General features: G+C 38.2%; 2 protein-coding genes across 2 annotated transcripts in view; both read left to right on the top strand.

The window, feature by feature from the left end:
* ADAMDEC1 (ADAM-like, decysin 1) overlaps positions 1-5,370 on the top strand; it is a 39,364-nt gene extending 33,994 nt beyond the window's left edge. Inside the window, exon 15 of the mRNA XM_006864443.1 lies at positions 5,267-5,370. Coding sequence (XP_006864505.1) covers positions 5,267-5,370 — 104 coding nt within the window. The remainder of the gene's footprint in view (positions 1-5,266) is intronic.
* A 164-nt stretch (positions 5,371-5,534) lies between these two features.
* The window catches only part of ADAM7 (ADAM metallopeptidase domain 7), a 175,222-nt gene continuing 155,173 nt past the window's right edge, over positions 5,535-25,583 (top strand). The window contains exon 1 of the mRNA XM_006864442.1: positions 5,535-5,626. Within this exon, the coding sequence (XP_006864504.1) occupies positions 5,535-5,626 (92 nt within the window). The remainder of the gene's footprint in view (positions 5,627-25,583) is intronic.

The raw sequence follows: 25,583 nt of genomic DNA, 5'->3' as shown, positions 1-25,583 counted from the left end.
ATCTAATTTTTATGCCTCAGTCTTCAGTTTACCTTGTATGAAATATTTATGCCATATCAAGATTTATTAAAGATTAGCATTTTTCATTTTATCATGTATAACCCATTGCATAATAAGTTCACATCACATATAAAGTTTATGTCTGAGAAATATACATGGCTTACATTAAAGCAGCCATAAAGGGATGCTTTATTCATCTATTGATTTAATGAAATCTGCTAGTTTAAGCCAATTGACACAGTGTCAGTCCCAACTCATGGTGACCCTATGTATGGCATAGAGTTCAATAGGGTTTTCAATGGATGATTTTTTGAAAGCAGATCACCAGGCCTTTCTTCTGAGACAACTGCAAGTATACTAGAACCTTTTACTCAGCAGTTCAACATGTTAACCATTTATAACATCCTGAGATTCCTAATGAAACATAGTCTACAATAAATAAAAATACATCTTCTTGATGATTTTCTGAGTGGTCATTTCTGAAAAGGAACATTTTTTCTTATTTTTAGATTTATGTTAAGTGTTGAAGTAACAAACTTCGCATAATTAGAATACTGTTATTGGTCACTGATTGTCCATCCTCTAGGAGAAGGTGCATCTTAAATACTGCAATGCAGAGACCTGACCTGTCAAGGTTTACACGACCCCCTGGGGCAGATACAAACTTCCACCTAATTACTTCAAGAAAAGAAGGCTCCTTTAGATATGTTCTCTCTTCAAGTCATACTTTGATAGAGGTTTAGTATAATAAATTAATTTAAAATACAAGGATTGCAACTAATGGTGAACTGAACATGACTCATGCTGGTTCGTGAATGCCAACTGTAAAATTTCAGGAAAATTGTGAACTAACTATTAAGCTCAGGTATGATTAAAAACCTATATAAATTTGAAATTTAATAAATTATATTTAAAGAAATAAAAATACTCAAAATTCATCAATTCCTAACTATTATACTACATTTTGCTATTCCATAATTGTATATTTATTTGGTCTATTGTATTTCTATAGTGGAAACACTATACAATGGTGTGTTAGTACACACCTGTTCCTAACTCAGTGTTCAGTGACATTGGTCACATTGTCACCTTCAAATCAAAAGTTGTCACAATAATAGGCAAAAGCTGTCATTCAAGGCTTTATTTGTCATTATATTTATTGTCTATACTAAGGACAGTGGCAGAAAAAATGTTGCTAATTCAGGATAAATTTAAATATATATCTTGTTTTTAGTAATATTTCAGGGTATACAATCAACACATAAAAATCACTTGAGCATCCTTTACACTAAAAGGAGAAGTCCAAAAAGTAAATCAAGAAAATGATACTATTTACCTTAGCCCCTATATGTTAAAAAATGTATAGGAACAAACCTAATGAGGGACGTAGAAACCTTATACAAAAAGATTAAAAAAAAAAAGTTATAAAACATGAATACAAGAGACTGAAAGGGAATTAACAATTGGAAGGACATACTGTGCTCATGGACTGGAAACTTAATATTGTGAAAATGTCAATATTGTCCAAAGTGACCTATAAATAGTAATATAATACTGATCCAAATTCCAACATTCTTCACTAAAATGGAAAAACTAATCACCAACTTTATATGAAACGAAATTGGTTTAAAGTAGTCTAAGATTGAAGTTGTCAAGGACTTCATTCTTCTTGGATCAACTATCAACACTCGTGGAAGCAGCCGTCAAGAAATCAGACGACATATTGCATTGGGCAAATCTGCTGCACAGGATTTAAAGTGTTGAAGAGCAGAGATGTCAGCTTGAGGACTAAGGTGCGCCTGACCCAAGCCATGGTATTTTCAATAACCTCATATGGATGCGAAAGCTGGACAGTGAAAAAGGAAGACTATAGAAGAATTGATGCCTTTGAGTTGAGGAGAATACTAAAAGTGCCATGGACTGCCAAAAGAACCAATAGATCTATTTTGGAAGAAGTGCAGCCAGAGTGCTCCTTGGAGGCCAGGATGGCTAAGCTTCGTCTCTCATACTTTGGACATATTGTCAGGAGAGAACAGTCACTGGAGAAGGATGTCATGTTGGGTAAGATGGAGGGTCAGAGAAAAAGAGGAATACCCCCAATAAGATGGATCAGCCAGGTGGCATCATTGATGGTGTCAAGTGTGGCAGTGGTGGTGAGGTTGGCCCAGGATCGGACATTGTTTCACTCTGCTGTGCATGGGGTCACTATGAGTTGGTTCCGACTCGATGGCACCTGACAACAACAACAAGCAGTACTGAAGAACAAAATAAGTCATATCACAATGCTGAATCTCATGTTGTTGTTGTTAAGTGCCATCAAGTCCATTTCCGACTCATAGAGATGATGTATAGTGTTTCTAAGAAGTGCCTGATGAGTTTGAACCTCTGACCTTGTGGTTCAAACTGACCTTTTGGTGCCATACTTTACCTTACAGCATCATACCAGGACTTCCCAACATACTATACACTTATAGCAGTCAAAATGACTTGGTACAAGTTCAATGACAGACACAAAAACAAGTGTAATAGAATTGAGAAACTACAAATAAATCCACCTATCCATGGACAACCTGGATTTTGACAAAATTTCAAAGGACATTCCATGAAGAAGCAGTCTTTTCAATAAAAGGCACTACCAAAGTTGGATAGCTACTTGCAGAAAAATGTAGCAGAACCTATAACTCACTCTATCTATAAAAACTAAGTCAAAATGGATCAACAACCTAAATATTTCATCTAAAATTATAAAGTTATTGGAAGAAAGTACAGGAACAAACTCAGTCATTATTTTTTTTTAAGATTATCAAACACAACTACTAATTTACAAATGTTGGTGTTAGGTGCTGTCGAGTCGGTACCAATTCATAGTGACCCTGTGCACAACAGAACGAAACACTGACAAGTCCTGGGCCAGCCTCACAGTTGTTGCCCATTGATGCTGCCACTTTGCCAATACATCTTGCGGGGGTTCTTCCTCACAAATAACATAATACAAATTAGATAACTAGAACATCCTACAAATGAAGTACTGATTCTTTTGCACCTTAAAATGATAATCTACCTCAATTACTTGGGACAGAATATAAGATATGGGAGTGATGAGAAGTGGACAGGCTCCTTTCCAATTCTACCTAATAGCATCCAATCTCTGCAAGCTAGTATTTATTGAGGAGGAGGGATGATACAGAACCCCAAGCAGCTACAGTGTCTAAGTCTCAAGCTCTTGCCTAGCAAAAATGCCCTATTATGTATCTTTCAATTTTGAAATGACCCCTTATTTGTCTTGAACAAATGAGTTTTCAGAAAACTGACTAAAATGACATGCAGTCCTGGTGTGGCACTGTGGGGTAATGCACTGGACTAGAAGGTTGATTTGCACCACAGGGTCGGTGGTTCAAATTCACCGGCCACTCCTTAGAAATCCTAAACAGGGAACCGATTCCATGGCCCTTAACAGCAAGAACTATACCATATAGTAGAAAATCTAAGAGAACCCGTGATGGTGTTCGAAGGTACACTTTAGTTAAAAGCACAAATATCTGTAGATATTGTTAGTAATTCGCTTTCTAAAAATACTGATCATCTCTTTCTTCTACTCTTTACCAAATTGCCTGGAACTAAGTTCTTTCACTGGTAAAAGGTAGGAACAGTGGGAATCTCCCTCATCCATTCACGCACATCCTTAATTAGAGTCCTGGCTCTGTGGGTAAATGCTTTGGACTTCAAAGTCAATTTGAACTGCAAGTTTGGCATTCAAGCTTAGGGGTCAGAACCGACTTGACAGACCTTAACAACACACACAAGGAGTTCTTTGTTAAAGAGAAAAATACTTAACCTTAAAGTTTACATATGAAATTTAAAATGCAATTTTATTAGGGAAGAAAAGAGCATTTCTTAAAAGATAAACAAATTTTCTTTTTTGTGTGTGTGATGATTATAAAGGAGTTCCTGAGTGGTGCAAATGGCTAAGCAAAAGACTCTTAACAGAAAGGTTGGCTAACCTCAGAAGATACATTGGACAGTTAATTTGCTTTCTAAAGATCACAAGACCCTTGAGAATTCTATGGAACAGTTTTACTCTGCTTACTTGAGGGTCATTTTGCATTGGGATAGACTTCTGATGGGGCACTTGTAGGATCACCACTGGACTAAGACCCAGAAGGTCTGCAGTTCACACCCATCAACTGCTCTTCAGAAACCCTACACAGGATGGCTGAGTTAGAATTGAGTTGGAAGCACTTAACAACAACAATAACATGCTTTGGAATAGACTTGTTGTCAGTTAACCACAAGTGATTGAAATCCACACATATTCAATCAGAGTTTTAACTCTATAGATTAATAGCCTTCATGATGCATGCACAGTTGAGATTTATTGAGTACCTACTGGACTCCTGGAGTCCTGGTGTGGCGCTGTGGGTTAATGCACCAGACTGCCAAGCCAGTTGAACTGCAAGGTTGACAGTTCAAGCTCATCAGCTGCTCCTTGGAAACCCTATACAGGGTCACTATGGGTCGGAACTGACTCAATGGCACTTCACAACAACAACTGGACTCCTGGTGTGGTGCTATGTGTTAATGTGCTGGACTGCAAGGGCTGTTTGCACTGCAAGGTCTGTGGTTCAAGTTCACCAGCCACTCTTGGGAAGGGTTGCTATGGATTAGAACCAACTCAATGGAATTTAACAACAACTGTACAATAGGTACAGTACTAAATAATGAATCTAGAAGATATGTAAGAAATAGGTTTTGCTCTTAGAGAATGAAATTTGAGGTAACAGGGATATATATATGATGTTCTGTCAGAATATGAGAATGCAAATCCCTAGGTGATGAATTATATGGTCTAGTCTGTAAAAGTGCTGTCAAAGTTTGTAGCAATGGGGATCCAAAGTGGAATGGGAAGGTTGAGGAAGAGCTCCTGGTGGAAGGAAAGCTTGACTTGATTCTTGAGGAATTACTTGATTTGAAAAGTTATGACAACAGTGTTTGGGTGATGTGGACAGTTTCCAGAAAAGAATCGAAAGCTTAGAGATAGTGATGAAGACCAGACAAGCATAAAATTGATGCTTCTTCCTGACCCCCAGCATTCATCATGGTTTTGGGTGAAACTCCTGTAAGACTGAGTGTGAGGCTTTGTCATTTGTTAATGGGGAAGAACTTTTGCTATATGGACTGTCAGACTCAGTAATAGATCCTTGTCATATACCATCTTATTCAGTTTTCATAATATTTTTTCCTGTCTAGTAACTTTTTGCTTTTATAGATATGAATATTAGTACTCAGAAAGATGAAACCAGTATCACACAGCAAAGAAAACGGATGACTGGAGTTTACCTCAAGTACAGCATTCCCTTTCCTCTGCAGTAGGCAACAATTTTAGAACTTCAAGAAATGCATTTCCTCATCTATTTTAGAAACAAATGAGAAAACTCTCCACGTATTTGAATAGCTGTTGCTTCAAATTTCCTCTTGATGTTCTGTATAAATTAAAAACACAAAATTACAGCATATAAAATATTTCCATGCAGAGGATGGGGACTGATTTGCATTATGAAATCTTGCTAGATATTTCAGAATGCTTGAAAGGCTTTAAAGAAATTGTCCTGGAAAGTAGGAAAGAAATGTAAGTTATTACTAATGTCCCACCAATCATCCTTTTGTGGAAGTAGGAAAAGAGTATAAAAGGAGCAGTAGAAGCAAAGCTGTACGACAACCCCAAGAAGTTTCTTCGAATGCCTAAAAAGGCATCTGGGTAATTGTTTTTGGATTAAGCTTGTTCTTAGAATTCTGTAGATGCTTTCATATTTTAACAACTGACCAGGAAAAAAAGCAGATCTGAACCATTCTTAATATAATATCATAATTTTAAAGATGTGATTGCTTTCTTGGTATAGAAAACAAACAGAAAAACAGAGAAAATATTGCACCTTTAGTAGTTAGACTAGATGAAAAGATCTAATCATGCCTTATACATCACAGAAGATAAGGGATACATCAGGTGTGTGTGTGTGTGTGTGTGTGTTTATGTGTGGTTAAATATGAGTGCTTCCTTAGAGGATTCTGTTCAAACATAAGAGGATCATGAGTTTGATTCTTCCCCCTTGTGAAGTTAGAGGAGGTCAGAGGAACATCAATGCAGCTTTTATATACCCCATAAGACATCTCTATCTCACTGCCTCAAATGTAACATGATAGTGGATTTTATTATCACCTGCCCAAAACAGTCTTCTTTACAAACATGATTTTTGAGAAGTGTTGAAATATGAAGACCATTCATTACGTTGCCTTTCCAAGCTCTGATTTCACATCATGCACTCATTCAGTCAACAAATTCCAAGAAAGAAATACAAGGAGACTTCAAAAGTTTGTGGAAATTTTTTGTTATCTTTAATTCCACGTTCCCACAAACTTTTGATGCCTGTTTGCAGAAGTGTTAAAAACAGAGGGTCAAAAAACCTGATCATTAGAGATGGGTTAAATTTAAGTCTGTAGAAAGAAAGTAATGAAAAACCTAGCTCCCCAAATAAGTGCCTGAAGGTATCCCATCCTAAAAGTGAACCTCTTACCCAAAGACACTCAGCTTTGCTTGTTCTATGGGCCAAGAAGTCCACCACTCTGCCTCCTGCTATGGCTCTTGGCTATTCAGCAACTGTTGCTGCTCTACCACGCCTCTGCTACTTCTATCATGTTACATCTTTCTATCCTTAGATCAAGGAGTTTCAATGTGCAGGGACCCTGGGTTCCAAAGGAGGCACTCCACTCCTTACTCTTCCTCCTTGATGGTAGTGAGATCATTCGCTCCTGGGAAAGGTCTCCTCAGTTCCTTCTTTGGTTCATCTATATAAACCCCACCTCAAACCTACCCCATCACCACCACTACCTAAAGACAGTACTACAATGACAGAATCTTTAATTTCTAAATTCACATTGACTTGTATTTTGGTAACTTTATAGCCCAAGGACAGTAAGCAAGAAAAGGAAAAGCATAAAAGCAAGAAAGTGGCCTCCCATCCACATTGGAGGATAAAAAAGAAGTTTTGTTTCCTTACATACAATGACATTAACAGGATATTAAAAAGCAGTAAAAAGGCAGGTTAAAGAGTACGTAATCATGTTTCCATACACAGATAGAAGAAGCTGAGAAGGAGAACCAAGACTTGAAACTAGGCAATTATAACAGCTAGTGTTGCTGTAATTAAGTGCTGTCAAGTCAGATGTGATTCATAGAAATCCTGGATAGGGTTTCCAAGGAGCCGCTGGTAAGTTTGAACCACTAAACTTTTTCAAACAAATCTTGTGGTCCAGTGTTTTATCTTACAGTGCCTCACCTAAATAATTCATAGTTTAGGTAAAATGTACAACAATTCAAATATTCTGAAGGAAGAACCTTAACATTATTCTCCTGAATGTGATCTAGTGTACATGGTGCTCTGCTGATCGATCATGTCAATTCCTGAAAGAATTATTGATATGCTATCACAAACAAATTCTAATAGGAGTAAAGCAGAATTTTTCTTATGTTCCCTTTAGCATAGCTAGGTAAAGACATTAGTCCCCAAAATTCTGTTCTTGATGTTAGGTGTCCTCGAGTCAGTTCCAACTCATAGTGAGAACACAACGAAACACTACCTGTTCCTGAGCCATGTTAACAATTTTTGTTTTGTTTGAGCCCACTCTGCTGCTATTGTGTCAATCCATCTTGTTGGGGGCCTTCCACCTTTCTGTTGAACCTCCACTTTACCAAACATGATGCCCTTCTCCAGGGACTGGTACCACCTGATAATATTTCTGAAATGTGAAACTACCTTCTAAGGAGCATTCTGGTAGTATTTCTTCCAACACAGATTTGTTTGTTCTTCTGACAGCCCATGGTACTTATAATATTCTTCTTAAACACCATAACTTAAATTTATCAGTTTTTCTATGGTATTCCTTATTCGTTGTCCAACTTTCACATGTTTATGAGGCTATTGAAAATACCATGGCTTGTGTCAGGTGCACCCTAGTCCTCAAACTGACATCTTTATTCTTGATCACTCTAAAGAGGCCTTTTGCAGCAGATATGCCTAATGCAATATGTCCTTTGATTGCTTGACTGCTGCTGCCATGAGTGTTGATGGTGGATCCAAGCAAAATGAAGTCTTTGACAACTTCAACGTTTTCTCCATTTATCATGATGTTCTTTTCTGATCCAGCGGTGAGGATTTTTGTTTTCTTTACATTGAGGGGCAACACATACCAAAGGCTGTGGTCTTTGATCTTCATCAGTAAGTACTTTATCTCCTCTTTGCTTTCAGCAAGCAAAGTTGTATCATCTGTATATCACATGTTATTAATGAATCTTCCTCCAATCCTGATACCATATTCTTCAGATAATCCATCTTCTCAGATTATTTGCCCAGAATACAGATTGAATAAGTGTGGCACACTTTTTTTGATTTTAAACATGCACACTTTTCTTGATTTTAAACCATTCAGCGTCCCCTTGTTTTGTCTGAATGACTACTCCTTGGTCTATGTACAGGTTCCTCAGGAGCACAATTAATTTTTGAGTAATTTTCATTCTCAGAAGTGTGGTCCATAGCATATTATGATCCACACAATTGAAAGCCTTTGCATAGTCAATAAAGAACAGGTAAACATCTTTCTGATATTCTCTGCTTTCAGCCAAGATTCAAATGACATCAGCAATGATACCCCACATTCCATGTCCTCTTCTGACTTGAACCTCTGTAGTTACCTGTCAGTGTACTGTTGCAGCAATTTTTAACTTATCTTTAACAATATTATACTTGCATATGATATTGATGATATGCTCTGACAGTTCACACATTCCATTGGGTCACCTCTCTTTGGAATGGGCACAATTATACATTCTTTAAAATCAGTTGGCCAAGTATCTCTCTTCCAAATTTCTTAGCATTGATGAGTGAGTACCTTCAGTGCTACTACACTTACTTGAAAGACTTCAACTTGTATTCCATAAATTTCCAGAGCTTCGTTCTTCACTGATGCCTTCAGTGCACCATGGATTTCTTCCTTCAGTAACATTGACTCTTTGTCATTTGCTTCCTCTTGAATCTGTAGATCAATCATTTATTTTTGGAATGGTGACTCTGTGTAACTTGTCCATCTTCTTTTGAATTTTCTACATCATCCAATATTTTCCCCATATAATTCTTCAGTATTACAAATCAAGTTGAATTTTTTCTTCAGTTCTTTTAGCTTGAGAAATGCTAAACATGTTCTTCCCTTCTAGTTTTCTAACTCAAGGTCTTGGCACATTTCATTATAATATTTACATTTTTCTTCTCAAATTTCCCTTTGAAATTTTCTATTCAGCTCTTTTACCTCCTCATTTCTTACATTTGCTTTGACACCTATACACTGGAGAGAAGGTTTCAAAGTCTTTTCTGACATCTATTTTTATATTTTCCTTCTTTCTTGTCTTCTTAATGTCCTTTTACTTTATCCAACATTATGTTCTTGATGTCATCCCACAACTTTTCTGGTCTTTGGTCAGTAGTGTCGAATGCATCAAATCTATTCTTGAGATGATCTGTAAACTGACGTGATATTTTCATCAGATTTTGGCTTTCATGAACTTGTTTTAATTTTCTTTAGCATCAGCCTGATCTTGCATAAAGTCACTATGGGTTGGTACCAAGTTGATGGCACCTAGCAACAACAACAACAACAACAACAACAACAACAACTTCTCATAGATGTAGTCAATTTGATTTCTGTGTATTCCATCTGGTGAGGTTCATGTGAATAAAAGCTGTCTTTTACTTTGTTAAAAAAAAGGTGTGTGAAGTGAATAAGTCATTAGTCCTGCAAGAATCTAAGATGGGATCTCTAGCATAGTTTGCATCACCCAGGCCATAGTATCCAACAACTGATCCTTCCTCTTTGTTTCCAACCTCTGCATTCCAATCACTAGTAAATATCAGTACATCTTGATTGCATGTTTGATAAATTTCAAACTGAAAAAGGCAGAATTCTTCAAATTTATCATCACTGGCATTAGTAATGCATATGTTTGAATCAAGGTATTAAGTGGTCTTCTTGTAGGCATATGGATATTATCCAATCGCAGAAAGCATTATATTTCAAGACAGATCCTGCGATGTTATTTTTGATGATGAATGGGATTCTATTCCTCTTCATTTTGTCATCCAGGCATAATAAAACATATTGTCAGATTCAAAATGGCCAATACCAATCTATTTTCAATTCACTACATCCTAGGATATTAATCTTTATGTCAATTCATCTTTGACAATTTCCAATTTTCCTAGAGTAATATTCAATCTTCTGATCATTTTACAGCTTTGTTCTTAATTTTGAGTTCTGCCCTGTCAGTAAATGAAGTTCTGAAAGCTTACTTTATTCAAATCATCATGGTCACCTCTATTTTAAGCGGCAGTTATTCCCAGTCATATTTTCTGTGCCTTCCAATCTGAAGGGTTCATCTTCTGGCACTATATCTGACAATATTTTCATGCAGTTCTTAGTGTTTCAAATTGTAATACTTAGAGATCATCTCAAGAACAGATTTGATGCATAAGACAATAATGACCAAAGACCAGAAGAATTGTTGGTTGACATCAAGAACATAATACAGGGGGGGAAAAAAAGTCATTAAGAAGACAATAGAGAAGGAAAATACTAAAATAGACTTCAGGAGAGACTCTGAAACTTACTCTCCAGCACATAGATGCTAAAACAAAAGGAATAAATGAGAAGGCTAAAACATTGAACAGAAATTTTCAAAGGGAAACTCAAGAAGACAATTTAATGTACACAGAACTTGAGTCAGAAAACCAAAAGGGAAGAACACATTGAGCATTTCTCAAGCTGAAAGAACTAAAGAAGAAATCCAAGCCTTGACTTATAATATTGAAGGATTCTATGGGCAAAATATTGATTGATACAGAAAGCATAGAGATAATGGAAGAAATACACAGAGTCACTGTACCAAAAATAAATGGTCACTGTTCAACCATTTCAAGTTGTAGCATATGATCAAGTGCCATAGGACAAGCACTTGACCTCAAAGTCAGTTTGAACGACAAGATCAGCTGTTGAAATCTACGAGTCGCTTAGCACCACTATGTCTCAGATTCAACTCGATGACACTTAACAACAAAAACAACAATAAGCATATGATCAGAAGCCAGCGGGACTGACTTTTTCAAAGAACAAGGCTCTACAAATTGATGGAATACAAATTGAAATCTTTCAATAAACTGATGCAGCACTGGCAGCAATCACTCATCTATGACAAGAGATTTGGAAGACTACCTGGCCAACTGATTGGAAGAGATCAATATCTGTGTCCATTCCGAAGAGAGATAAACTTAAGAAAGGTGAAAATCATTGGACAATATCATATTCAACTTTTCTTTTATATTTTTTTTTACTAAAAGATAATGAAAAAAATGGTTGTTAAAAGTACATTGACAAGGAACTACAGAGGTTCAAGCTAGATTCAGATGAGGACAGGGAACAAGGGATATCATTGCTGACATCAGATGGATTGGCTGAAAGCAGTGACTATCTGAAAGATGTTTACCTGTCCTTTATTGGCTATGCTAAAGCTTCATTGACTATGTGTATCATGAGAAACTATATATGGCATTACAAAAAATGGGTACTCCAGAATATTTCAGTGTGCTTGTGAGGAACCTGTACATAGACCAAGAGGCAGCAGTTAGAATAGAACAAAGGAACACTGAATTGTTTAAAATCAGGAAAGGTTTGCACCAGCATTGTATTCTTTCATTCTAGTTATTCAATCAGTAAACTGAGAAAATAATCTTCCAAGCTGGATTATATGAAGGAGAACATGGCGTCAGGACTGGAGAAAGACTCATTAACAGTTTGCAATGTACAGATGATAGAACATTGCTTGTTGAAAGTGAAGATGACTTACTGATGAAGATCAAAGACCACAGTATGGGTTTCAGCTCAATGTAAAGAAACCAAAATAAAAATCCTCAGCACTGGAGTAATATATGTCATCATGATAAATGGAGAAGAGATTGAAGTTGCCAAAAATTTAATTTTTCTTGGATTCAATATCAATACTCATGGAAGCAGCAGTCAAGAAATCAAAGGACATATTGCATTAAGCAAATCTGCTGCACAAGACCTTTTCAAAGTGTTCAAAAGCAAAGATGTCAGTTTGAGTACTAAGGTGCACTTGACCCAAGCCACGGCATTTCAATAGCCTCATGTGCATGTGGAAATTGGAGAATGAATAAGGCAGACCATAGAAGGATTGATGCATTTGCATTATTGTGTTTGAGAAGAGTATTAAAAGTATCTTGGACTGCCAGAAAAACAAACAAGTACTACCAGAATTCTCCTTAGAAGTCAGTATGGCAAGACTTCATTTTCATAATTTGTACATACTATGAGAGGGACCAGTCACTGGAGAAGGACATCATTTTTGGGAAAGTAGAAGTTTGACAAAAATGAGAATATCTCCCAGGAGATAGATTGGTACAGCAGTGACAGTCTTAAGGATTGTGAGGATGGTGCAGAATCGGACAGTATTTTGTTCTGATGTGCACAGGATCGCTAGGAGTTGGAATCTGCTCAATGACACCTAACAACAACAACAATGCAACATCAATCTTTTGTGCCTATGTTGTTGTTGTTAAGTGTCAGATAGTTAATTCCTACTCATAACCACCCTTTATGGCGTTTGTGAGGAGCGGCTGGTGAGGTCATACCGGCATTGCCCACCAGTTGCTCTTCCTACAGAGCCACACCAGGACACTAGTACTCTACTCTTACTGTTAAGTGCTGTTGAGTTGATTCCGACTCATAGCGACCCTATATAGGGTTTCCAAGGAGTGTTTGGTGAGTTTGAACCACCCATCTCACTGTTCAAACCAACCTTGCGGTCCAATTCTCGTCCTACAGAGCATCATACCAGAGCAAGAGAAATGTGAACCACGATGGAAGCAGGTCCTGGTGAATTACTAGATCTACCGGACCAAGGATTTCTTGCCTTTCCCCATCTCTGCATCTTAATCTATTCTGTTTTTCTCAAGGACTGGAGAGGCTGTGATCAGTGAGTTGTTTTAGGGCATAGTAGAAGACTCTAGGATAGAAGGCAGCAGACGTTAGTTCAGAAGTCACTTCTGATAAAGTGTTCACACTGGTCCTTTTAATGGAGTCAAAGCTGATACCCGCCTTTGTGGACAAAAATCTACGGTTCTGAGCGCCCTCGTGTGGCTAAAATGCTTATGGCAGAGAAAAACAAAATTTATACTACCGCTATTTAGTGGACTGAATTCATAAGGACTCTGTAGGACAAAGTGGAAATGCCTGAGGCTTTCCAAGGCTGATATCTAAAGCCGATTTATCACATACTTATGGAGTCCTGGTGTAGCACTGTCGGGGACCCGCCTCGACATAGGTTTTTGGTTCACGAGGTGGGGATATCTGGCGGCTGTAGAATATATATAGAGATACACACAAGGACACAAAGAGAGAGACAAAGAGACACCCCGAAACCAGAATGGATGCATCACCGGTGGGCAGACTTTGGACCACAGGCATCGTGACTTCTGCAGGCAGCAACGCACTGTCCTGCAAACTGTACTGCATGCCCTCCAAGCTGTAATGCACACCTGGGTGGGTCTGCGCCTCCATTTTATTTAGGGGAGGAACTTTACACAAAGCTGAGCGGGACTAAGACAAGGTACAGCTATCAATCTTTTCCAGACATTCAGGCAGCTTTACATAGTACTTCGCAGGCTGGAATCTCATGACTGCAACTTGGTTTCTCAAGCTTAATTAACATACCTTTTAGCACCTAGCCTCAAATGGGGGAAGGAAAAGGAGGATTGGGAGGATTCCCATTGTGTTGGCTGCCCAGCCCAGGTTTGCAGGAAGAAGCCAAGCATCTAGGTGAATGGCCTGCACCTGGAAACACTTTAGGCAGGGCAGTTCTTTTGTTCTTAGAACAAAGACCCAGGGGGCCATCCAATTTATTTTGAATGAATTCTCTGAGGGAAGAACTTTGCCTGTTTGGAATTTTACAGTCTTGGCTTTTAGGAAAATACCACATTTATCTGTGGATATTAAGGGCTCCATGTCTGAAACAATAATACACCTAACTGAACACTAAGATGAAAAACAATTTACTATGACTGCCAGGTGGCTAGAGTCTGTTCCTCAGAGCCTGCGGTCTGTATGGTCTGCAACACTAAGGCCCACAGGGCCTCAAACTCCTGACCAGGTCTGCATGGTCTGCAACATAGCACTGTGGGCTAATGCATCAGACTGCAAAGTCATTTGAACTGCAAGGTCGGTGGTTCAAACTCACCAGTTGCTCCTTGGAATCCCTACACAGGGTCGCTATGGGTCAGAATTGACTAGACGGCACTTAACAACAACATCCCACAGAGAAATTGGTGGGTCGGAACTGCCAATCTTTCATTTACCAGGGCTCCTCTTTTAATCTTGTAATTGCTGTTAAATGCCATCATTGAGTCGGTTCCTATTTGAACTGCCGATCTGTGGTTTGGAGTGCAGTGCTGCTCCTACAGTGCCACACCATAATGGTTCTCATAATTTAGGTGCCCTTAATTTTTTCCACTTAAAGTGAAAGCTACCTTCTAATCATATTCTCCACAATCTTATTCTTTCAGCCTTTTATTGTGTGTTTTCTTGCTAGTTCTTCTTAGCACTGCAGTCTTGCCTTATTTTTTACCCAAGGACAGATCTCTTATATCATAACCACCTGCTTACTACCAATTTTGAGTGGCAGCATTCTAGAAACAAGTCTTTTGTGTCACAAATATTTCATATATGTCAGGTATATGAACATAAATATTTCCTCCCAGGCTGAGACCAGTCTTTGCATTTCCGTAATGTTGTCTTTACAAAATAAAAGATTTAAAAATTCTGATGAAGTCTGATTTATGATTCTTTTGTCATTCATGCTTCCACCTTGCTTTATACTACCTAGAAAAAACTTTGCTATCTCTTGGTTGCTAGAATGCTGTCTTACGTTTTCTTTCACTGGTTTTACTGTTTTAGCAATTGCAGTTAGATCTATGATGTATTTCAAATTAATTTTCATGGACGGTGGTAGATAGGATTCAATATACATTTCTTTCCATATATATCCTATTGTTCCAACAGTATTTATTGTCAAAAATAACAAAATTATCGTTTCCTCATTTATTTCTTCCCATGATACAACTCTCCAAAAAAAAAAAAAAAAATAAGAAACAGCACTAAGAGAGTCAATTTCTGAATTCTATTCTTTTCCATTGAGTTATAAATCTACTAATATGACCTTGTTAAATTAATTTAGTTCTAGAAGACTTTATAAGGAGCTCTGGTACCGTAGTGGTTACGAATTGGACTGCTAACCTCAAAGTACCAGCCGCTCTACAGGAGAAAGATGAGGCTTTCTGCTCCCGTAAAAATTTACAGCCTTGGAAATCCTGTACAGGGTCGCTATGAGTCAGAACTGACTCCACGGCCCATAACAACAACAACAAACTGACTTAACAACACTTAACAGCAACAACAATAGCCTTTACGTAGCTTTGGAGTTAGTATGATGCCTTTCTTTGTTATATCTTAGCAACAGGACTATAAACTTCATTGTTTCATCATGCTGTTTAAACACTAAGAAGTATTTATAAATTAGTTTTTAAAGCCAGTTTGGTTTCCAATGACCTTTTCAATCTAGGATTGTTATTTGTCTCCTGTTGCATAGCCTAACACCTTGCTTATTCCTAATCTTGTTAGGTGATGATCTTTTTGTCTCATAACCAATACCCTCCATCCAGAAGCAAGGTAATCTAAGTAGTACTTTCATTCCTCCCTCCTAATCAGTGGAAAGGAGCTCTGGTAGCGTCGTGGTTATGAACCGGGCTGCTAACCTCAAGGTCGGCAGTTCAAAACTACCGGCCATTCCATGGGAGAAAGATGAGGCTTTCTGCTCCTGTAAAGATTTACAGTCTCGGAAACCCTGTACAGGGGCACTATGAGTCAGAACCAACTCCATGGTACTAAACAACAACAACCATCAGTGGAATCATCTATGTTTTGCTCAAGCAGAAACTTTGGCCTGTTAATTCAATTTAGAATATGCATCTTCCAGCTTTCACCCTTTAGAAGCCTGTCTCCATGGTTAAAGCAATCTCATATTAACTGCAATCGGTAATTAAAAAGAGTTGTATTTGTCTATTTATTTCTTAAAATATTTAGTGTAATATATCTTCCCTTCATGGAATAATTGGAAGAAATAGTAAACTTGAAGAAGACATAAAGCATGTCAAGACATCTTGCCCATCAGTTCCCATGAGGACATACATATATGAAGAGATAGATGTATATTTAGCACATTAGGTATGCTCTTGTGGTTAAGTGCTATATACTTGATTCCAACTCATAGCATCTCTATCAGACAGCATAGAACTGCTGCATGAAGTTTCTGAGACTGTAAATCTTTACAGAAGCAGATTGTCTCATCTTTCTCCAAGGAGTAACTAGTGGAGTCAAACTACCAATCTTTTGTTTAGACCCCAAGGCTTAAGCCACTGTGTTACCAAGGCTCCTAAATGATAATAAGAATTCCTTTTAAGGAAAGGTAACACTTACTATGCCCATTAGCAAATACCACTGTAACTACCAACATCCTTCTTGACTATCAGGCCCAACCTACTGCCAACTCATAGCTGGTCCAGCCAGCCTCAAATTATCCTGTTCCCATGAGGCATCAACCTGCACAGGCATTGACATTTTGACTAATACTCTTCAGAGTGGACAATTGTGTAAGGGAAGTTGACTCTGGCATACGTCGAGCAAACTGGGGAGTAATGAAAGGGACATGTGGTTTCCCTGGTATTTTGCAAATGTTGTTAAGTGCTGTTGAGTTGGTCCCGTCCCATAGTGACCCCGTATAAGGTTTCTGAGGCTGAAAATCTTTGCAGGAGCAAAAAGCCTCATTTTCCTCCCGAGGAACTGCTGGTAGACCAAACTGTTGATCTTGAGGTTAGCAGCTCAACTCATAACCACTATGTTGTTGTTAAGTGCGGTTGAGTCAGTTCCCACCCATAGCGACCCCGTATAGAGTTTCCGAGGAGCAGCTGGAGAGCTTGAACCGCCGACCTTGCAGTTCAAATGGCTGTGCAGTCTGGCACATTAACCCACAGCGTCACACCAGGACTCCCATAACCACCATGGTGGTGGTGGTTATGTGCTGTGGAGTCGGTTCGACTCATAGTGAGAACCCTGCACAGGGTTTCCGAGGCTGTAAATCTTTAAGGGAGCAAAAAGTCTCATCTTTCTCCCGTGGAACAGCTGGTAGTTTCGAACTGCTGACCTTGGGGTTAGCAGCTCGATTCGTAACCACTAAGCTACCAGAGCTCCTTGTTGTTGTTGTTAAGTGCCGTCAAGTTGGTTCAGACCCATAGCGATCCTGTATAGAGTTTCCTAGGAGCAGCTGGTGAGCTTGAACCGCCGACCTTGCAGTTCACACGGCATTGCAGTCTGACGCATTAGCCCACAGCGCCACACCAGGACTCCCACGATTCCTTAGTATGTGTTTAATTGGTGTGGCACTGTGGGTTAATGTGCTGGACTGCAAAATCGGTTTAATCCGCGGTGGTTCAAACTCACCAGTTGCTCCTTGGAAATCCTGTACACGGTCGCTATGAGTCAGAATCGACTCAACGGTACTTAACAACAACAACAAATCTCTACGGAAACATGTTGCTATCTATACCTTTCTCCTTTGGAGCAGATGGTAGATTCAGACAGGCAACCTGCCAGTTAGCAGTCAAGGGCTTACCCATTGTGCACGCACATATACACATACACACATTTACATGCTCGCACATGCGTGCACATTTTGTGAGGCAGTATCCCTTATTTCCCCCTCAGGAATTATTATTATTGACTAATTATAGCTAATTAGCATGTTATCTCTGAACTGAACACACACTATTATCTTTTCAATTCTAAATGCTAATGATACTAATTGAATGTACTTAAAGCCACGTGTTCAGGTGACTATTGTCTTTTGTTTTGTTTGTTTTGCTACTTGAAGAAATTATACAGCATGCTTCTTTTTTATTAGACAATTCTGACACCTGCTGTTGGAAATAAAGAACTTCCCCTCTAGCCAATAATGTTATATGCCATCCAGTCAATTCCAACTCATAGACCTTGTGTAGAATTTCTGAGGAGCAACTGGTGAATTTGAACCAGCAACCTTGTGGTTAGCAGTCCAGTGATTATCCTATAGCAGCACACCAGGGAGTCTCCAGTCAAAAACAGGCCTTTCTTATGGAGAAGAAACAGCATTAGCACAAGAAAGATTCTAGGGGCAAGTGAGCAAATGATGGTGGTTCTGGTGATGGTGTCCCATGGATAGATCAGACTCATAGCGACCCTGCATAGGGTTTCTGAGATTGTAAACTTTACGGAAGCAGAAAGCCTCATCTTTCTCCCGTGGAACAGCTGGTAGTTTCGAACCTTGAGATTAACAGTCTGACTCATAACCACTATGTTGCCAGAGCTCCTTGAGCAAATGATAGCTTATATTTTAATAATACCTAATGGAGTCCTGGTGTGGTGCTGTGGGTTAATTCGCCAGACTGCAAAGCCATTTGAACTGCAAGGTCAGCAGTTCAAGCTCACCAGCTGTTCCTGGGAAACCCTATACAGGGTCACTATTGGTTGGAACCGACTTGACGGCACTTCACAAAAACAACAACAACAATGTTTCCTGAAAATTGAAATTACTGTATTTAACAAGTGGTAGTTTTTGTTGCTAAGAGAAGCATTACAAGCAGCCCAAGAACTTTCTATATCTCCCTGCTTTTTTTTTTTCCCTTAAGTTGTGGGGACGATTGATTCAGTGACCACGATGCGGGGACGATTGATTCAGTGACCACCAGGCAAAAACCTGTTTCCAGACATCTACCTGAACTTTGCATTCCTGATACAGCACTGTAGACTCAGCACTGGATTGCAAACTACAAGGTTGGCAGTTCAAATCCACCAGCTGCTCCCCGGAAACCCTGTGCAGGGCCACTATGAGTTGGAACCTACTCAACAACACTTAACAACAATACCACCAGATCCTTTAAGGAAACCTGAGAGCTTAGTAGGTTATGCCTTGGGCTGCTAACTGAAAGGTCAGGAGTTTAAAGGTCACCAGTTACTCCTTGGGAGAAGATAAGGCTTTCTGCTCCCATATAGATTTACAGCCCAGGAAACTCCACACAGAGTGGCTGTGAGTCCAGAACCCACTCTACCACACCCCACCACCACCATCTGATCCTCTGGAGTACTGGCGTTGCATTGACGTGGATAAGCACAGGATTACTAACCACAAGATTGGTGGTTCAAGCCCACCATCCACTCCTCAGAAACCCGATATTGTTGTTGTTAAGTGCAATGGAGTCAGCTTCTAATCTTAAAGACCCTGCATAGGGTTTCTGAGAAATGGCTGATGGGTTTGACTCATCAGCCTTGTGGTTGTCAGTTCTTTGCTTATCCTACAGCACCACACCAGCCATTTATAAGTTGGAACTGACTCCATGGTACTTACCAACAGCAAGTCAACCCTTTTGGCATGCAGATAGGTGGCACCAATCACTCTTAAGTTTTGTCCCTGATTTTGCTTTTTACTTAAAAGGTTTTTTTTATTTACAATGCTATTGTTGTTGTGTGCCATGGAATTGGTTCAGACTCATGGTGACTCTGTATAGGGTTTCTGAGGCTGTAAAACTTTACGGGAGCAAAAAGTCTCATCTTTCTCTCATTATTTACAGTAACAGGAATAAAATGAATTTTTGCATATATAATGTAAATTCAACCAAAAGTCATTCATTCATCTATGCCTCAGAGTGATCATGCAATGATAACTAAATGCAATTGTCTTAAAAAAATGTCTTGGGATTTAAAATAATCAATCTTTTTGAAAAACAAAGGTCTTAACATTTTCTTCTCAGAATAGATAAAAGAATACTTCATTATCTAAAATTTAAAATAATTTTAATACAACTTTAATGAGGTATAATTTACATATGTACTTACTTTTGATGAATTTTGACAAATATACCCACAACCATAACCAAGATGCAGAAAATGTTTCTTACCCTTTTCTTAATGTTGGTTCCCAGTGCAGCCCAGCTTTATTCTGAGGCCCAGGCGATCACTTCTGACCACTTCACTGCTTTCTGACACTATCAATTAAATTTGTTTTTTCTCACTTCATCAACAACATGATACAGGAAGAAAGCAAAAGGTCATTAAGAAAACAACAAAGAAGGAAAAGACTAAAATGGATGTCAGAAGAGACTCTGAAACTTTCTCACCAGTGTAGGGAGGTTACAGCAAATAGGAGAAATAGAAAATAAAAGAGCTGAGCAGAAAATGTCAAAGGGCAGCTTGAGAAGATAGAGTCAAGTATTATAATTGTGCAAAGACCTTGAGTTAGAAAACCAAATGGAAAGAACACGCTCAGTATTTCTCAGCAGAAAGAACTGGGGAAACAATTCAAGCCCCTACTTCACACATTGAAGGATTCTGTGGTAAAATACCGAATGATGAAGCATCAAATTAAGATGGAAGGAATACTTGGAGTCACTGTACTAAAAAGAAATGGATAATACTCAGCCATCTCAAGAGACAGCACATGATCAAGAAGAAAGATGCCTAAGGTACATTGAAGGCATTGACAAAGAACAAGACTCTGAGACTTCATGAAAAACAAATTGATATATTTTTTTAAAAAACCGATGCAGCACTGGAGGCATTCACTAATCTATGCCAAGGAATTTGGGAGATAGCAACCTGGCCAATTGATTGGAAGAACTCGATATGTGTGCCTGTTCCAAAGAGAGGTGACGAAAATTGTCAGACAATATCATGAGCAAATTGTCAGACAATACTCATGATATGTCAGACAATATCATGAGTAAAATTTTGCTAACCATTAGCTCAAAAATGGCTGCAACAGTATGTTGACTGGGAATTAGCAGTGGTTCAAGCTGTATTCTGATGAGGACCTGGGATGAGGAATATTATTGATGACATCACATGGATCTTGGTTGAAAGCAAAAAAATGCCAGAAAAGTGTTTACCTATGCAAAGGCTTTTTGACTGTGTGGATAATGACAAGCTATAAACAACATTTTGGAGAACAAGTATTCTGGGACATTTAATTGTGCTCATGAGGAAACTGTTCATAGACCAAGAGGTAGTCATTTGAACAGTCAAGGGGACACTGAATGTTTTAAAATTAGGTAAGTTATATACCAGGGTTGCATTATTTCACCATACTCATTCAATCTGTACACTGAATAAATAATCTGAAAAGCTGAATTATATGTAAAAGAACATGGACTCAGAATTGGAAAAAGACTCATTAACATCCTTCAGTATGCAGATGGAACAACCTTGCTTGCTGGAAGTGAAGAGGCATTAAAATACTGATGAAAATAAAAAATCAGAGCCTTCAGTATGCCTTGCCCCTCATTGTAAGGAAAACAAAAGTCTTCACCATTAAACCGATAAATAACATAATGACAAATGGGAGAAAAGACTAAACTTGCCAAAGATTAAAATTTGCTTGGATCCACTATCAACATTCATGAAAGTAGCAGTCAAGAAATCAAATAACATATTGCATTAGGCAAATCTGCTACACAAGACAGTTTTAAAGTGCTCAAGAGCAAAGATGTCAGTTTTAGAACTAAGGTGTGCCTGACACAAGCCATGTCATTTTCAATAGTTTCATATGCATGTGAAAGTTGGACAGTGAATAAGGATGACCATATAAGAATTGATGCATTAGAGTTATGAATTTGGAACTGAATATTAAAAGTACTATGAACTGCTAGAAGAACAAATAAATCTGTACTGGAAGAAGTACAACCACAATGTTCCTTAGAAGCCAGAAAGGCAAGACATTGTCTCACACATATTGACCAGTCCTTTGAGAAGGACATCATGCCTGGTAAAGTAGAGGTTCTGAGTAAAAGATGATGGCCCCAATGAGATGAATTGGCACAGTGGCATTAGCAATGGGTTCAAGCTTAACAATGATGGTGAGGGTGTCTCAGGACCAGGCAGTGTTTCATTCTGTTATGCTAAAGGTTGTTATGAGTTGGAATTGGCTTGATGACACCAGCAACAACAACAATGTTCTTCACAACACTACTCATAATAGTGAAAAGATGGAGACAGTCTAAATTCCTATCAAAGGAATAATGGATAAATAAACTTTGGTACATACACACAATGGAATACCATGTAACACTGTAGAATAATATATATCAGTGAAATACTTCATAACATGGCTGAACCTGGAAAACATGCTGGATGAAATATCTTAGTTGCAAAAGGACTAATATTGACTATTATATAATGTCCAAAAAAAGGTTTTCATGCTAATAGAAACACTATCTGAGGGTTATCAGAGGGAAGGGAGAACAATTCACTGGCTAGAGGATAGACATATGTTAACTTGAGTAATTGTTGTTGTTGTTAAGTGTCGTCGAGTCGATTCTGACTCATAGCGACCCTGTACAGGGTTTCCAAGGCTGTAAATCTTGACAGGAGTAGAAAGAAGCCTCATCTTTCAGGGAATGCAATTTAAAAAAGAATAAATTGAAAAGAAAAAAAAATATATGTATATATATAGTTTGTTATGTGCTATGGAGTCGGTTCTGACTCATAGCGACCCTTTACAGGGTTTCCGAGGCAGTAAATCTTTACAGGAGTAGAAAGCCTCATCTTTCTTCCATGGAACAATAAGTAGTTTCGAACTCCTGACCTTGGGGCTTACAGCCCGATTCGTAACCACTACACTACCAGAGCTCCTTATACACACATTTATGTGTTGTTTCTTCATTGAATTACCTTTTATAAAAATTTTAAATGTCATTTAAATATGAGGGTACTAGATTCAGTCTCTCAATGTACTAATTCCTATTTCATTAATTTTCTTAATGTTGTTGTTAATTAGATGCCATCAAGTCAGTTCCAACTCATAGTTACCCTGTCTAGGGTTTCAGAGGAGCAACTGTTGCATTTGAACCACTGACCTTAAGGTTCAAACCAATCTTTTGCTCCAGTGCATTATTCTATAGTGCCAACCAGGACTCTGATGCATGTAAATATTCTGATTCTCCCACCTGGTTGACAAACATTGCCATCATGTATGCTTTTTAAACGTAGATTTTTTTGAGCAGGTATCTTATTAGGGTAAGTCATTTCTTTTCCGGTGCTAGTTTATTGTAATTAATTCTGTACTTAATAGGGGCCAAAATTTAACAAATATTTTATTGCGACTATATGCTATCTCTTTTTTTCTGTTAATATAATGAATCCCAGAGGTTGATTTTTTAATGTTAAGTCAGTATTTTATTCCTGAGATAAACCTCACTTGTCCATGATCCATTATTCTTTCTTACATTGTTCTTTCATAACATATTCTGTTAGTTTATAGATTTAAAGTTGTTTATGCTTATGAAAAAATTTTATCTATCACTTTCTCTTTATGTGTGTATGTTTCTAGCTTTGGTCATAGGTCAATTTTGATTTAATGAGTGTTAAAGTGTTTCTTCATGTTCAGTTTTCAGAAGTAATCTGTAGAATTTCTTTTATGTTTGACAGAATGTCATTAATCAAGCTATCCAGGTTTCTGGTTTCCATTTTCATAAAAATTTTAGCTACAAATCCTATTCTTGAACTGATATAAAGCAATTCAGATTATCTATTTCTTAGTAATTTAGTGTTGATAACCTGAGTCTTTCAAATAATTTTCCCATTACATCGTTTTTTTGTTTTGTTTTGAATTGGTATTAAGTTGTCCATAATCTCTCTTCATCCTTTAAATGCGTCTAGTATCTGTAGTGATGACTTCCCATTCATTATTGTTATTGGTAATTTGCATCTTCTCCATTTTTTTCTGTCTTAATAAATCTCACCCAATTTTTTCTAAATGTATTGTCTTTCTAAAGAACCAGTTTTTGGATTGACTGAGTTGGTGCCCTCAATTTGAATTTCTAGTCTTATACAAGGTTGGTTTGAACTGCAATCTATGGTTCAAACTCACCAGCTACTCCTGGAAAACCCTAGACAGAGCTGCTATGGGTCAAAACTACATTTAACAACAACAACAAACTGTATAAAGGAGTTCTGGTGTAGCACTGTAGGATAAGCACTCTACCACAAGGTCAGCTTGAACTGCAAGGTCAGTGGTTCAACTTCACTAACCTCTCCTCAGAAACCCCATACAAGGTCACTGAGTCAGGATTGACTCTACAGCACTTAACAACCACAGCAACAAACGGTAAAGGAGTTCTGTTGCAGTGCTATAGGATAATCACTGGACTGGTAAGTGCAAGTTCAGCAGTTCGAACTCACCAGCGGCAACTCAGGAACCCTATACTGGGTCATCAAGAGTTGGAACTGACTAGATGCCACTTAAAAACAACATACTGTGAAATAAGAAATTCATTTGTCAAAGCAGAAGTCAAACAAATTTGTTCTGTTAAAGTAACAACAGATAACTAAGATGGCTCATCTCTGAACTCTCTCTCATCTAATTTTTCTTACTATCTTTTCCAACCTATTTGCTTCTATCTTACATAATTTTTAAAAATTAAGATATCTCACAATGATACATAAAATACAAAAGAAAAACTAAATTTGACGTAGAGAACGACACAATGAAACCCAGACTTGATCTCCTATGAGAATGGCTGTGCTATCCCTAGGGATGGCATGAAGTCAAGTGGGTTTCCACTGCTTATATACACTAGGAAGGGGAGGCTGCCTGCTTTTTCCCTCTAAAGAAAAGGAAAAAAAGCTTTTGCTCTTTGGAAACAGAATGAAAAAGAGTCTGGACTCTCACACTAACCTTTTGCAATGTACATACACCCCTCTAAATGCCAGACCTGCAGAGGAGTCTCTGATGACCCAGAGCTGTCTCCACTTCCTGACTATCATGTTCCTATGACAGTGTAAACACACACCTATGAGTTAGGTAAAATCATTCTGAACTTCTTTCACTAAGCGTGCTGTTGCAAATTAACTTCCCAACGCTTGCTTTGCAAAAGCCCCATATCTACAGAAGCACAAAAAAGATTGAATCTCCATGTCACAAAAACATAACGTTAAGATATTTGAATGTATATTAATAAGAATATTAGGCTGACATACTCTAGATAAATTCCTTGAGATGATTACACACATGGACCTCACCAGATAGAATATACAGAAATCAAATTGACTACATCTGCGGTAAGAGATGGTGCAAAGGCTCCGAATCATCAGTCAAAACAAGACCAGGTACAGGTTGTGGAACAGGCCATCAATTGTTCATATGTAAATTCAAACTGAAGCTGAAGAAAATAAAAACAAGTTCATGAGGTGGGAGAACAAACAAGATGGTGGATCGGGTGGACGAATAGCAGAGAGCTCCGCCAACAACAACACAGACTACCCGAACAAGCAGGCTCAGGGGATGGTCCCAGAACTCTGAACCACATATAAAGGAATACTTAGAAGGTTGGAAG

The sequence above is a fragment of the Chrysochloris asiatica genome, unplaced genomic scaffold (assembly GCF_000296735.1).
Source record: "Chrysochloris asiatica unplaced genomic scaffold, ChrAsi1.0 scaffold00064, whole genome shotgun sequence".
NCBI classification, from domain to species: Eukaryota; Metazoa; Chordata; class Mammalia; order Afrosoricida; family Chrysochloridae; genus Chrysochloris; species Chrysochloris asiatica.
This window is presented reverse-complemented; position numbering and strand designations above follow the sequence as displayed.